This window comes from Felis catus, chromosome D3, assembly GCF_018350175.1.
Source record: "Felis catus isolate Fca126 chromosome D3, F.catus_Fca126_mat1.0, whole genome shotgun sequence".
In the NCBI taxonomy this organism is placed as follows: domain Eukaryota; kingdom Metazoa; phylum Chordata; class Mammalia; order Carnivora; family Felidae; genus Felis; species Felis catus.
This window is the reverse complement of record NC_058379.1, coordinates 86,423,256-86,438,539: the sequence shown is the minus strand read 5'-3', so window position 1 is coordinate 86,438,539 and position 15,284 is coordinate 86,423,256. Positions and strand designations below refer to the sequence as shown.

At 40.4% G+C, this 15,284-nt stretch overlaps 1 protein-coding gene across 7 annotated transcripts in view; it reads left to right on the top strand.

Moving 5' to 3' along the window:
* The window catches only part of RTTN (rotatin), a 163,832-nt gene extending 148,897 nt beyond the window's left edge, over positions 1-14,935 (top strand). For 4 of the 7 annotated variants that reach the window (XM_045041164.1, XM_011288133.4, XM_045041169.1 and 1 more), the window contains 5 exons: positions 1,677-1,879; positions 5,047-5,314; positions 12,311-12,414; positions 13,535-13,604; positions 14,522-14,935. In XM_045041164.1, the coding sequence (XP_044897099.1) occupies positions 1,677-1,879; positions 5,047-5,314; positions 12,311-12,414; positions 13,535-13,604; positions 14,522-14,607 (731 nt within the window). In that variant the 3' untranslated portion in view covers positions 14,608-14,935. Of the gene's footprint in view, positions 1-1,661; positions 1,880-5,046; positions 5,315-12,310; positions 12,415-13,534; positions 13,605-14,521 lie in introns of those variants that run through there. The other 3 variants (XM_045041165.1, XM_045041168.1, XM_045041167.1) reach the window with 3 other exon arrangements.
* The last annotated feature ends 349 nt before the right edge of the window (positions 14,936-15,284 follow it).

Genomic DNA, 15,284 nt, shown 5'->3' with positions numbered 1-15,284 from the left:
CTCCACCCACCTTCCCTACTTAGTTTAGGGCTTAGGGAAGTAAGGAGGGAAAAAAAAAAAATTGCTAAATATTGAGTAAAAGAGACATTTTAAATCTTTTGAAACTATATGTCACTTTTTACTTAAAATTGTTGTAAATATGAGATTGTGGTTAGGTTACTAAATGGGAGAAGAAACTTTTTATTTTCCTATCTAGTTTGTTTTCAAGCAAAACTCCATCATTTAGTGGATCTAGTGGAAACCTTGCTATTTGGATACTGCGATTTGGTGTGAATACAGGCAAGACCACTATATTTATTTGTGTTTACTTGCCTTTTATGACTTGACTTTGCAGAATGTATTTGATTCTCATCTAGTGATACTTAAGCTAGCCTCCTTGCATGGACTGTCATAACTTAATTACACTTAGATTTATGTTACAATGCAGTAAAATGAATTTCTAATTCTTATATGGTTGGTTTCCTCCCTTGATAAATCCCATACGGTTGTTTAATTTACCGAGAGAACACTGGATTCTGGAAAACCACTTGACGCTTCTGGCTCTTGCTGCTTGTGAGCTGTGTGTCTCTGAACAAGCCACTGGCTTCTCTGAGCTCTGGCCTTTATCTAGCATACATGGCTGGTACCAAACGTCCTGTGGACACACCCCAGGATTATCACGTTCCTCCTTTTCTTTTATTTTGTGTAAAATGAAGGCATTGGACCAACTTACCCCCATTTCTAAAATTCTCTTCTTCTGCACAGGTCTTTATTTAGATGTATTTTTAAGGAACTATTTAAAAACCTCTTATGCATATTTATTCTTAAAAAATGAATCTAGGCACACCTGGGTGGCTCAGTTGGTTGTGCATCTGACTCTTGATTTTGACTCAGGTCATGATCTCACAGTTCGTTGGATCAAGCCCTGCGTCGGGCTCTGCACTGACAGTATAAAGCCTGGTTGGGATTCCCTCTTTTCTCTGTCTCTGTCTGTCTCTCTCTCTCCCTCTCTCAAAACAAACAAACAAACATTAAGAAAAAATAAACCTAGTGTTTTAAAATGCCTTTTTGAGGGGTGCCTGGGTGGCTCAGTCGGTTGAGTGTCTGACTTTGGATCAGGTCACGAGCTCACAGTCTGTAGGTTTAAGCCCTGCATTGGCCTCTGTACTGACAGCTTGGAGCCCAGAGCCTGCTTTGGATTCTGTGTCTCCCTCTCTCTCTGCCCCTCCCCTGCTCATGCTCTCTCTCTCTCTCTCAAAAATGGATAAACATTAAAAAAAAATTTAGATCATTAGACCCTCAGTGAGGACAGCAAATCCATCAGGCTGTATGTAGATGTCAACACTAGCCTTCCCTGCTGATTTGCAGTTCATAGGTTAGTGGATAAGTCATTGAGTAGGCAGATATGCTTCACTACTTAGGTTTTTTTTTTTTTTAAGTTTATTTATTTATTTTGTTAGTGAGAGTGCATGCGTGCAAGCAGGGGAAGGGTATAGAGAGAGGGGAGAGAGAGAATCCCAAGCAGGCTTCATGCTGTTAGTGTGGAACCTGACCTGGGGCTCAAACTCAGGAACTGTGAGATCATGACCTGAGCCAAAATCAAGAGACGCTTGAATGACTGAGCCATCCAGATGCCCCAGGTTTTTTAACTAAATAGTGAAACTAAGATGACATTATGATAGGCTATGTTTTTTAAGGTTGCAGTTCTCTTTGTTGGTCAAGTTGTGGGCCATATCCAGTTCAAGCTGCCTATAGAGGAGCGCCTGGCACCTCTCTGATGGGGTGTATCCTGAAGTTGGCTTCCCAGATGCCTCTTGAGAACACTGCAGTTCAGCAGATGGTTTTTATGTTTCTTTCGAACCTGGCCTTGTCTCATGACTGTAAAGGAGTAATTCAGAAAGTAAGTACTTAATTTGTCCTTCATATCTTAAAAAAGAGTAGAATAATCCTTCTAATCGAGAACATTTATGAAAAATCTAGAACTCAGTTTCTAGGATTAAATTATTATGATTTCAAGACATTGTGTTTTAAAAGACTGTGAAAGGATTAAGGGGTTCACTATGTTTAAAGCCAATTGATAGATGACACATGGAGAGGACAGGCTAGAGGATGATCATTACACTTCCTTTCAGTTTATCTTCTTACTTTTGGATCATATTTTACCTCTCTCAAAAATGAGGGGTTTAGAATTAGAAAGACAGCTGTCTTACATTTATTTGAGATTATACAAGTCATGTCCAGTCTTTACATAGAGCAAATGGAACAGTAGCGATCTCAGTCCAGTTTACATAGTCAGAACAACGTGTGAAATGACAGCCATCTTGCCCTGCTTAGACTGATGTTATCAGTCTTCTGGGACTCCAGTGCCAAAACTTGACTTCTTATCACTGATTTTTAACCTAGGGTACTTTACAAGGGATTGAATGAGTTAAACAAATTGTAATACACATGTTCAGTGAGATTATATTTAGATATGTATGACCAGAATCCCTAATTTGGAAGATCCTGTACATTGTGAATATGATCATGTCTATTATTTACGAGTAGTACTTTGAGTGTTTTTGTTCCCTTTATATGGAGGCCAAGACAAATTATGAAAGTTGACAGTATTCATGAGAATTGAATCTTCGTTTCCTCTCCTGTGTCAGCCCCCCACCCCCACCCCCTCCAGAAAAAACCCACATTGACTGCAATCTCCAAATAAATAGCAGTTTTAGTAAGGAACAATCTTTTCAGTGGTGTGTGGGAGCTGACTCAGGCCGACTCATGAGTATCATTGCTGATTTTCAGGAATTCTGTGACCCAGTTGACATCACGGTGCTATCTTGAAATCAGCCATGGTGGGAGGGCTCACACTGTATAAATTGGCAAAAGGTGCAATCAGGGACCCACTATCCCACCAGAACCACAGGTGGATATACACGTCACACTGCACTGGATGTCTGTGGCCCCGTCCCTACACGTGTGAGAGCATGGGCCGGGGGCAGTGCTTTCCCCCACTCCCCTCTGGAGCACATGGGTGGAGTAGAACAGGAGCTCCCGAACAAGTTGCCGATCTCGGGTTTGACATGTGACTTTGAGCAGGAGACCTTCCCTCTTTAAGCTTCGGTTGCTTCATTTGAAAACTTACTGGGTTAAACAACATGATCTCTAAGGTGTCCTCCACTCTCAATGCATGACTCTGTTCCTGTACTCAAGCATATATTGATATATATTTCATGTGACTCTGTTTCAGGTGCAGCTCAGTCAAGTTGTTTTTCCTCTGCTCTAGTTAGGAAACCCCCGAGCCTTCCTCTGCTCCTCTGTTAAAAGAGCCCTGGGTACTTAACAGTTCTACCTCTCCGTTACCCTGCTATGGGCATTGGAAGATGTAACCAGCACTTTTGTACAACAAGACTCTAAAGTGTCTGGTTTCTCTCCACCGTGTTTCTCTACATTCCACATGGTATAGGAAATTGTCTAAAAGCATCTTTAGCTCCAGCAAAGGGAAGGAATGCCCATAGTATGTTTATACTTGAAAGCACTGCCATATGTTTTATCACTAGTGTCCACTCCAGATCTCCAATATCATGGTAGAATGTAGCTGAACAGGAAAGGCAAGGGATAAATCTAGAAGGCGTCGATTTGGACTGAGCAATGAGAAGTAGGTGTGAGTGACAGTGCAATGCAAAGTGGGCATGTGGTTTCACAGTTTACTTGTTGCTTGGGTAATGTTGCTAATATTTCTGTAGCTAATTTCATTTATTTTTTTTGTAAGTTTTTACTAAATTCCAGTTGGTTAACATACACAATTAATAATATTAGTTTCAGGTGCACAATATAGTGAGTCAGCATTTCTATATCCTTTCATTTTTAGACTCAGAGTCCTTTTATGTAACAGTATTAAATGTGTTTAATAGATTCAAGCCAACATCTTGATTTAGGTGCAGGAGAACCCAAGAATAGGCCAGAATAGATTATTAAGCAGGAGGGAGATGAGAGATAGCCTGGTATTCCGGGCAGTTAAGAAAGTTAAGTGATCACACTTCTGTTCTCCGGTCAAAATATCCAACTGATATTTTTGATACCCCTCTATAAGTTTACTAGGGTGGCATGTAGCCATGAGAAATCATCTGTAATGATAAGCAGTGGGGGTAAAGTGAATACATGATATACATGTAGATTATTTTATTTTATTGTACTTTTTAGAGAGTGTGAGCAGGGGGCAAGGCAGAGGGAGAGAGAGAGAGAGAGAGGAAGGGAGGGAGGGAGGGAATGAATGTCAAGCAGGCTCCATGGTCAGTGTGGAGCCCGATGGAGGGCTTGATCCCACAACCCTGGGATTATGACCTGAGTCGACATTAAGAGTTGGACGCTCAGTTGCGCTTTAAATTTTTTTTTAATGTTTATTTTAAGAGACAAAGTGCATGCAAGCGAGGGGGGAGCAGAGAGAGAGGGAGAGAGAGAGAATCCCAAGCAGGCTCTGCACTGTCAGTGCAGAGTGCACATGGGGCTCAATCCCATGAAGTATGAGATCATAACCTGAGCTGAAATCAAGAGCTGGACGCTTAACCTGCTGAGCCAACTAGGCTCCCCCAGATTTTTTTTTTTATTTTTAAGCACACTTGTAGCTATAAAGATTCCGGTCATCTCAGTACTACTAGAGTTGTTAACTGGTATCCAAGACTGACTTGGGTTTTGTTTTCTTTTTCCTCCCCATAGGATAGTTTTTAATGAGTAGCAAAATTGCCAGAAGGCAGGCAGAGAGAGAGAACTCAGGAGGCCTGAAATAATCCCCAACTGGAATTATCCATCCTAAATAATTAAGAGTTGACTATATGTAGTTAGTTTATCCATCGTCAGGAAAGAATTAGTAAGAATTAAAAATTTGAGCACTATTTTGTTCTCCTTAATTTTTTCACTTATACCTGGAAACAGTTTAGATGGGAGTATTTGGAAGTTGTTAGGAGGAAGGAGAATTAAAGTTGGGAAAAGAAGAGTAGAATGCTAGTTAATTGGTCTCCAAGGGACAAAGAAAATAATGAAAAGAGTCAAGAAGAAAATAATATTCTCTCTGTTTATCCACAGAGTAACTTCTTACAGAACTTTCTGTCTCTAACATTGCCAAAAGGAGGAAATAAACATCTCAGTAATCTGACCATTCTTTGGTTGAAGTTACTCTTGAATATCTCACTTGGAGAAGATGGCCAACAAATGATCCTGAGGCTGGATGGCTGTTTGGACTTGCTTACAGAGATGAGCAAATACAAGCATAAGAGCAGCCCGTGTATACCTCTCCTTATTTTTCATAATATTTGCTTCAGTCCTGCCAATAAGCCCAAGATCCTGGCTAATGGTGAGTATTCGCGCCTCACACGCACACACACACATGCACACACATCCATTTATACATGTGGTCATTCCTACAGTATTCCATTTAGAGTAAAACACAAAATGTTTTATAAGTAATCTGCCAACTATTTATTAAGCACCACTGTGTTCAAGGCAGTGTGGGAGGCAGAGGCCGTTGGAACGAATCAGGTGTGACCCCTGTCCTCAGGGATGAACCAGACATGGCTCCAGCCCTCCAGTGGCTGCCAGGAGTCTTCCCAGGGTTACCGAGTCTTGATGTTGGTGGCTGCACTGGATCCCGGAGGTGGTAGGGAGGAGGAGCCTGGCGTGGGCGCTCTCTGGCTTCACCCTGACTTCTCCCATCTCTGTTCTCCTGGCTCCCCTGGGTCTTTGAGCAGATGCTGCGGTGTCAGTGAAGCCTCTTTAGACCAATCTGCCAACGTGATAACCCCCACATCCTTCTTCCTGCCTCCCGTCCTTTTCTCTCTCTCACTCTCTCCTCTCCCTCCCTGTTGACATTACCACCAGGTGAGATACTATATGTTTTTGGCATATATCTGTTCATTCCTAGTCTGCCCACACTAGAACATTAGCTCCTAGGAGGTCAAGAGGTTTCTGTCTTTTTTCTTCACTTGGCATCTAGAATTGTGCCCGTCACTGGTGAGCATTCAGTGAATATTCAGTGATTGAGAGAGCTCTTGAGTAGGCAGGAGAGTTCAGGATCCAAGACCAAATGGTGAAATTAGCCTTACAGAGACCCGATTCTCTGAGATGTAGGACAGGTGGAGGTGAGGATTCAGAATAATTTTGAAACAGAAAGAGGGAAATGGAAAGGTCTGTTTCTGCAGCCATGTGCTGTTTCTGTGAGTAGAGTGTGACGTTTATAGGGAGGGAGTTTTCTAAGGAGGCATCGCATTGTTTGGGGGAAATAAAAAGAGGCGGGCTCTAGAAATCAGTTTATAAACACACATGAAGTGCCTGGAACCATTTATGGAGCGTAGTGGCTGCTCCAGATGGGCTAATTGTGTTTTCCTCTCATGTTCTGTACTTAGTGTTTTCTTAGAGGTGTTTTCCTGTGACATGTGGAGTTTCTAAGTGAGTGTCAGTGATTCTGCTTATGTTCTCCCGTGTGTGCTGGTGCTTCTCTTTTTCTGATAATTATTGGATAGCTGGAAATAGAGGGAAAGATTTTAGAAGCTCAGTCAGCTTTTAACGTAGTGAGATGAACTGTGGATCTGAGCTCTGCTTTTCCATAACTCCTCTACGGATGCTGTGCTGGCCGCCGTGGGCTTGTGCCTCAGCCCTTTGTTTGGTAGAGGGGGATAATGATAGGCCCTGCCACATAGGGCAGTGAGGTAGCTACGTGAGGGATCCTTTCCCATGCCTGCTCTCATCTGTCATTCTTTCTCAGAAAGTTTTTCCTTTGGGGACTACTCACTGCAATTTTCTTACCAAGAGAGTTGGAAAAAGGACAGCTTAAGGGAACTCAAGGAGAAGTCTGCATTTCCCCTCTGGATTTATTTTTAGCTTTTCTTTGTAACAGCGATGCTCTCTCTTCTTCCTTAGCTTAAAGCACATGGGCAAACTTTTGGTAAGAAGGAGCTTCCTCGGCCCCACAGACATGAGATCGGGGCCTCCAAGGCAGGGATAAGAGGCAGCAACTGTGCAGTTTTTGTATGGATCTTTGGAGGCATGTCACAGGCCTTTTCCACTTGGGGATCCAGAGGGAGGGCTTAGCAGAGGCACCTAGCTTAAAAATCTACCATGTAAGACTGCATAATTCTGATAATTAGTGCCCAAACCTCTGGTTTTGATGGTCAGGAATAGAGTAGGTTGTGAGGCTTGGAAAAATAGAGCCAGAGTATTCCTTGTTTCTATAAATGTCAGGCAAGGTCTGCTCTGAAAACAACAAAAATATGCTAGATAAAATATATCCAAATTTACCTTAAAGAAATTGAAGAACTGAAAAGATAGTGGGAAACTCCCAGGCCCATTTTGATTGAAAGTCTGTGCCTAGAGAGACACAAAATATATACATGAAATGTGCATTTTTTGTCTCGAGGACATTTGCCAACATTGTATGCTTGGCTTTTGTTCAGGCATGCCAAGGAGTCAGGGAAATACAGTTGAGAGTATCCACGACGGGGAGTTTGGGGCCATCTTGGCTGTATTGTGTAAACCCCAAAGACCTAGCCTCTTAAGAGAAAGACGAATCAAAATTAAATTGGTCCCCCAACCCACATCCAGGTGATTATAAAGAAAAGAAGAACAAGTGTGAGAATGGGCACCACAGACTGCTCCCCACAGCTCTGCATCCCACAGATGCACAGACTGAGTGGCCTATGACCTGGTTTGAGCCAAACCTTGATCGACAGTGCTTCTGGGTGCTTAGCAGAAGCAATCTGCCACTCTGATGGATGGAGGACAAGTGCACACTAAGCCTCAGAGAACCTCCACAATTAATTTTTCAGAAGTATTAACTAGTATACAGTTAAATGTGACCAATCCCATCGGGAAACATGGTAACATGAGGAAAAACCAGCAGGGAGAAATATACCAACTTATCTGCCTAGGCTTCAGATATTATAATTATAAAACACAGATTTAAAGATAAATTTAGTTATACCATATTTAGAAAAATAAGTGACAAACTTGGGAATGTTTGCAGGTGATAGGAAAGTGAAAAATTGAAAGATTTGAAATAATAGCCAAACAAATTCTATAAATATTTATGTACCCAACATGGGAGCACCCAAATACATAAAGCACCTACTAACAAACATAAGGAAATAATCGATAGTAACACAGTTATAGTAGGGGACTTTAACACCCCACTTACATGAATGGACAGATCATCCGAACAGAACTTCAACAAGCAGACAGTGGCTCTGAATGACACAGCAGATCAGACGGATCTAACAGGTATATTCAGAACATTCCATCCTAAAACAGCAGAATATACATTCTTCTCAAGTGTCCGTGGAACGTTCTCCAGAACAAATCCTATATTAGGCCACAGAAAAAGTCTTAACAAATTCAGAAAGTTTGAAGTCCTACTATACATCATTTTTGACCACAGCACTATTAAACTAGAAATCAGCCACAAGGAAAACTCTGGAGATTTACATGGAAGGTAAATCATATGCTACTAAACAATGACTGGATCAACCAGGAGATCAAAGAGGAAAGCAAAAAATACATGGAGACATATGAAAATGAAAACACCACAGTCCAAAATCTTTGGGATGCAGCGAAAGCTGTTCTAGAAGTGACGGTTAGAGCAATGCAGTCCTACCTCAAGAAAAATCTCATGTAAACAACCTAAACTTATAGCTAAAGGAGCTAGGAAAAGAATAAACAAAACCCCAAACCAGTAGTAGGAAGGAAGTAATAAAGACCAGAGCAGAAATAAATGAAATAGAAACCAAAACAGCAGTAGAACCGAACAATGAAGTCCAGGAGCTCATTCTTTGAAAAGATCAGCACAAATGTGCTAAACCTTTAGCCAAATTCATTAAAAAAAAAAAAAAAAAAAAAAAAAAAAAAATGAAAGAGGGATTCAAATAGAATCAAAAATAGGATTAATAACAACTGATACCACAGAAATACAAAGAATTGTAATATGAAACATTATATGGCAACAGATTAGACAACCTGGAAGAAATGGACAGATTCTTAGCAACATAGAACCTCCCCCAACTGAATCAGTTAGAAATAGAAAGTTTGAACAGACTGATTACTAGTAATGAATTGAATGAGTTATTAAGAACTCCCAACAAACAATAATCCAGGACCAGATGGCTTCAAAGGTGAATTCTACCAAACATTTAAATAAGAGTTATACCTATTCTCAAACTATTCTCTGAGGCCAGCATTACCTTGATACCCAAACCAGATAAAGATACTACAAATAAAGAGAACTATAGGCCAGTATCTTTGATGAACATAGATGCAAAAATCCTCAACCTAGTATTAGCAAACCAAATCCAAGAACACGTTAAAAAAAATCATTCACCAAGATAAAGTAGGATTCATTCCATTCCCATGTTTCAACTATGATTCAGTATGTGCAAATCAATCAATGTGATATCACAGCAGTAAAAGAAAGGATAGGGGCGCCTGGGTGGCGCAGTTGGTTAAGCGTCCGACTTCAGCCAGGTCACGATCTCGCGGTCCGTGGGTCCGAGCCCCGCGTCAGGCTCTGGGCTGATGGCTCAGAGCCTGGAGCCTGTTTCCGATTCTGTGTTTCCCTCTCTCTCTGCCCCTCCCCCGTTCATGCTCTGTCTCTCTCTGTCCCAAAAATAAATAAAAAACGTTGAAAAAAAAATTAAAAAAAAAAAAAAGAAAGGATAAATGCCTTACAATCATTTCAATAGATGAAGAAAAAGTATTTGACAAAGTATAACATCCATTCATGATAAAAACCTTCAACAAAGTAGGTTTAGAGGGAACGTACTTCAATATGATAAAGGCCATATATGAAGAACCCACAGATAACATCATGCACAGTGGTGAAAAACAGAGCTTTTCCCCTAAGATTAGGAACAAGACAAGGATGTGCCCTCTCTACCACTTTTATTCAACATAGCACTAGAATTCCTAGCCACAGACAAGAAAAAGAAAAAGCGTACAGATGGGAAAGGAAGTGAAAGTGTCACTCTTTGCAATTGACATTATGATATATATAGAAAAGACCATCAAAAAGACTACTGGAACTGATAAATGAATTCAGTAAGGTCGCAGGATACAAAATCAATATACAGAAACTGTTGTGTTTTCTATACACTAATAATGAAGTAACAGAAAGAGAAATTAAGAAAACAAGCCCACTTACAGTTGTGCCAAAAAAGAATACCTAGGAATAAAAACCAAGGAGGTGAAAGTCCTATGCTCTGAAAACTATAAAGATGGCATCCCTAAATTTGTAATTAAATCAATTATACTAAGAAAAGTAGTAAGTAAAACTCATTTCCTACTTATCTAGCTACGTTTTACCGTTATCTTTTCTCTTGGGGTTATTTATATGTGTATGTAGGTGCTCACTTCATATCTATTTTAATGTGCCTTTTTTGTAACCATGTTATATTTCACAATGAAATGTATTTTTAAAAATTTATCCTGTTGCATCATCAGTGGGTGCATCACATTAATTGATCTATGATGTACTTTTTAAAAATGCTTAAGAGGGGTGCCTGGGTGGCTCAGTCGGTTAAGCTTCAGACTTCAGCTCAGGTCATGATCTCAGTTCGTGAGTTCGAGCCCCGTGTTGGGCTCTGTGCTGACAGCTCACAGCCTGGAGCCAACTTCAGATTCTGTGTCTCCCTCTCTGTCTGCCCCTCCCCACTCTCACGCTCTCATTCTCTGTCTCAAAAAAATGAATAAACATTAAAAAATTTTTTGAAAAAAATGCTTAAGAGATAGTAACTGGTAGAAGGAGTTATTATAAACTTCTTTAGATCAGGGGTTATATGCTAAGTTTAGTACGCTGTATTAAAACATTTGATGGTAGGGGCACCTGGGTGGCTTAGTCGGTTAAGCGGCTGACTTCGGCTCAGGTCATAATCTCGCACTCCATGAGTTTGAGCCCCGCGTCGGGCTCTGTGCTGACAGCTCAGAGCCTGGAGCCTGTTTCAGATTCTGTGTCTCCCTCTCTCTGACCCTCCCCCGTTCATGCTCTGTCTCTGTCTCAAAAATAAATAAACGTTAAAAAAATTAAAAAACAAAAAAACATTTGATGATACTCAGAGAAGCACACGGGAATCACCCTTTCATTGGGTGATGTGCCCTGAGTACGAGCTGTCACCTACAACCGCACATAATGAGTTTCATCGGGTAACTATTTATATAGGCTAATTATGGGGAAGTTATGGGAAAAGCCAGGGAAGCCAGGGAATGCGGAGGAGGTGGGTGGTAAGGAGTAGGGGCTGGTTGGCAGAAAGTTCAGCACTCTGTGTACCTTCCACACTGTCTCTTGATGGTACAGAATTCACTTTATGGAGCTTTTTTTTTTCTGTAAAAGATTTAAAATTAAAAAAATAAATAAATGAAATTAAAAAAGAAAAACTAAATAGAATCACCTAAACAGCATTTTTGTTGCTTTAGTTACAGAATCGTTCTTTAAAAAAATTTTTTTAATGTTTTATTTATTTTTGAGAGAGAAAGAGAGAGAAGGGGGGGGGGGCAGAGAGGGAGACACAGAATCTGAAACAGGCTCCAGGCTCTGAGCTTAAAAATGGAACATGCTTTTAAACATAGATTTTAGAGAAAAATAATTTGATACAATAAAATATATAAAAGTTAGTAATAAGATAGGTTCATACACTTTTCTGAAACACCTGACAAATCTCCTTGGGACTGGACTTCTCTGTGTCTTCCCTTAAAATGAGTAGTATGCTGCAGATAACTTGTAAGTCTTGATTTCACACTCTGCCTAGCTATGCAAAAAGGGGACACATCTTGTGTGTTGATATGCCTTTAAATCACTTTTTCCTCTGACACATAAATACACAAAAGCATTTCTCTAAAATGTTTAGTCCTTTTTTAAAAGGCTTAACTAATTTGGTATTTCTTGATTATTGTTTTATATAGTAACCCATGCTGTTGATGTTTGTATAATGGTCTTTATAATTTATCATAAGAGCAAATCTGTTTTCCTGCACACCAAAATGTGAGCTATAATTGAACAGCTCATTTATACAACTCTTTGTATAATTACTTACTTCTGCACTATTGTTGTTTAAATGAATGTGCCTTTGTTGAATTAGGGCCAAAAGAATTAGGCTGCCATGACTGTTCTGTGCCCGTCATGAAGATAGTTTGTTGTGAGGTTGTCCTCCCACGTATGGTTTACCAGATTGTTTTTGCCACAGTCTAGTGATACCAACTTTGTATGTATTCTGATGGGGGCAAAGGGAGTATCTGACTAGTCCAAGATCAGAATGCATTGTGATGTCTGGGACTGAACTTTTGTTTTTTTTTCCCCTAATGTGTTTATTATTAGAAAAAGTCATTAGTGTGCTAGCTGCCTGTCTGGAAAGCGAGAATCAACATGCTCAGAGGATTGGAGCAGCTGCGCTTTGGGCTCTGATTCACAATTATCAAAAGGTCAGTTTTTAAAGTCATTGTTCTAGCCAGGGGCAAATCCAAGCCTCTGAGAGTGCAGCCAGGGGCGCCAGAGGACTATCAGCTAGATTTTAAACAACAACAACAACAACAACAACAAAACGAACTCAAGGACCTTATTGTCTTGTGCATTTATACAATTAGTGAGCCATCAGTTGAAATCATTGTCATTTAATTAACAGAATGTCTCATTTCAGAAGGCTGTCTGTCTCTTTTGGGTGAATTCTCCCTGTTGGTATAACTTGATTTGGCATATTGATGTAATGTTAGTATAGATCATTTCTGTTAAAAGACGTATTCGGGAAAAATATATCCTGAAATAAAACCAAATAACGAAGTTTTATCCAGCTGTGTGATTCCTCTTTGTCTAGCTTGTGTCGCCGCTGAGTTTTGAGAGGACCCGATTCCTGGAAGGCTGCAGCACAGGGCCGGCCGCAAGGGAGCGATGGCAGGTGCAGCTTCGCACTTGCCCTCTCTGGCCTTTGGTCTTCTCTTTCATTGCAGACATCTCGTTCCTGAGAGAAGTGCCCTTGGGTATCTAGCTGTTAAATAGTGGCCAGTGACAGACAGCGTTCCCATAGACACCGTCCCCGAATGGTGCCCTCTCAGCTGATAGTCCCTTGTCTGTGCTGCCTGCTCTCCCTGCTGGCTGACAGCACACGAGGCGAAAGGCTGTGCTGTCGCTTTCACCGTGTGTCCCCAAGGCTTAGCACGGGGTTTGGCACTTTACGGTCACTTAGTAAATATTTGTTGACCACCTGTACCGTTTGATATATTTTAATCTGAAATCTGGGGCTTGAGGGAATATGAAATATTGAAACCAAGACTGAGTCTTCCTTTAAGACTTGAGATTAGGAGAGAAGGGGTAAAGGGCAAGGACAAAGAACTTGGAGCAGCAGAGAAGAGTCGAGTTAGAGAGGGAAGGATGTGGGCGAAGACCCAGGGGGATGTGCTTCTGTCTAATCCCCTGACCACATTGTCGTGCTTCATGATAAGCTGCTCAGTGCTTGCGGTTAGCAGTGGTGGCTTTAGTACTGTAGTGTCCTGATCCTTGGCGTGTGGGAAGAAGTCTGATTCATGGGTTGCTCTGTGTTATCTCCAGGCAAAAACAACTTTGAAAAACCCATCAATAAAAAGAAGAGTGGATGAAGCATATTCGTTAGCAAAGAAAAGTAAGTTTTATTATGAAAGAGATGACAGTTAACCTTGGAAGCTATTCAGTGAATTCTGTGATTAGTGAAATATTTGGATAGTTCACAGCGAAAAGACAGTTTTCAACACTGGTCCATGCTTTTCATTACGTCACCTTTTAAATAATAAGATGTTTTGATAGATGAAGGTTTGAGATACAGTAATTTCTTAAAACATGTCTGTGATCTTTCTCCAACTCCTTTTCTTTTTCTTGCACTAAACGTCCTTTGCCAGTGGCTACCGCTGTGCTGCAGTGTGTTCTTAGGTGATAAGAGCTGGGCCCAATTAGAATTGACCTTGAACAGAAAACTTTGATCTAACATCTCGGAGTTGAATTACAGTCTTCCGAGAATACATCCCATTGCCCTTGTATCCTCTCAGCCCTGTGATGTGATCGTGATATGAGGCAGGGTTTTCTTTTCACAGTTCGTTTCTCATTTTAAGTGACACAGGTTTTCAATGAGCATTATTCTTTGAACACTTGTTTATGCTAAGGCACTGTACTGTGTCCTCCTTGTATTGTACGGAGTCTTTTAGTTATTAGTTTGTGTTAGTTATTTTGTTACTAATTAGTTAATGAATTTTTTTGTAGTCTGATTCTTTATAAGTGGTTTATAGTTTTTTTGGTTGGTTTCTTGCTGTGACCATGAGTTTCCAGAGGTACCGAATAATTGAGTTATGTCAGAGTTTAGGCATTAGGAGGGATGGGGCAAAAAAAAGAGCAAGGCGTTCATTCGGTATTACAGGTAATGGCAGCCATTATGGAAGTACCTTGTTTTTTTGTTTATGCTTTTTGGCTAAAGTGTAAATAAAAAATAAGTATGAATTCTGGCTGCTCTTAAGTGCAGTACTGAGTTTAATAAACTTACTCTTCCATACTCTTCTTTTTCTCTTTCAGCTTTCTCAAACTCAGAAGAAACCCCGCTAAATGCCTACTATATGAAATGTCTCGAAAACCTCGTTCAGCTTCTTAATTCTTCCTGAGCACCGTGAAGGAGCCCGGAGGCTGACGGCCGCCCCAGGTGAGCCCACCTTGAAGCAGACTCCGTGTAGCAACTCTTAGCTAGAGACACGCTGAGTCTCTGCAGGGTGCTGTGCCTTCCTTCCGGATGAGAAGCAGAACGGAAGACGTCCGTCCTCGTTCTGCCCCTTTGTACTGGCTCCGTGAGAAAGAGCAGCCGACAAGAAGATGATAAAAAAAGAGGCACAGGAACTTTTGGGAACATAAACATCTTTACCTTTTTTTGTGCAATTTGCTTTGTAAAAATCCTACTTAACAGTTATTTAATAAAATATTTTTAGAAACTGAAAATTGACTAATAATTGCTGCTTGCAGACTTTGATCAGTATCATGAATATGAATTGCAGTAATTGGAGGAATTACTAATTCTGATTTCCTTTTTTTCCTTAATTTATTACATGGAATCTGACTCTTGTCGATACAGATCCTTGTTTCACAAACTTTTATTTTGCCCAGGGCATATACATTGGTGAAGAGATATTTGCATGTAAACGTCTATGATTTTGTGAGTAGCTTCTTCATGCAATTTTTAGTGATATTAACTCCTTTGTATATGATTTGTTAACCTGTTATATTTTATTATTTTCACCTCTCAGCTTCTGAAATGTTGTGTAATAATGAGGGAAGAAATAGAACTTAT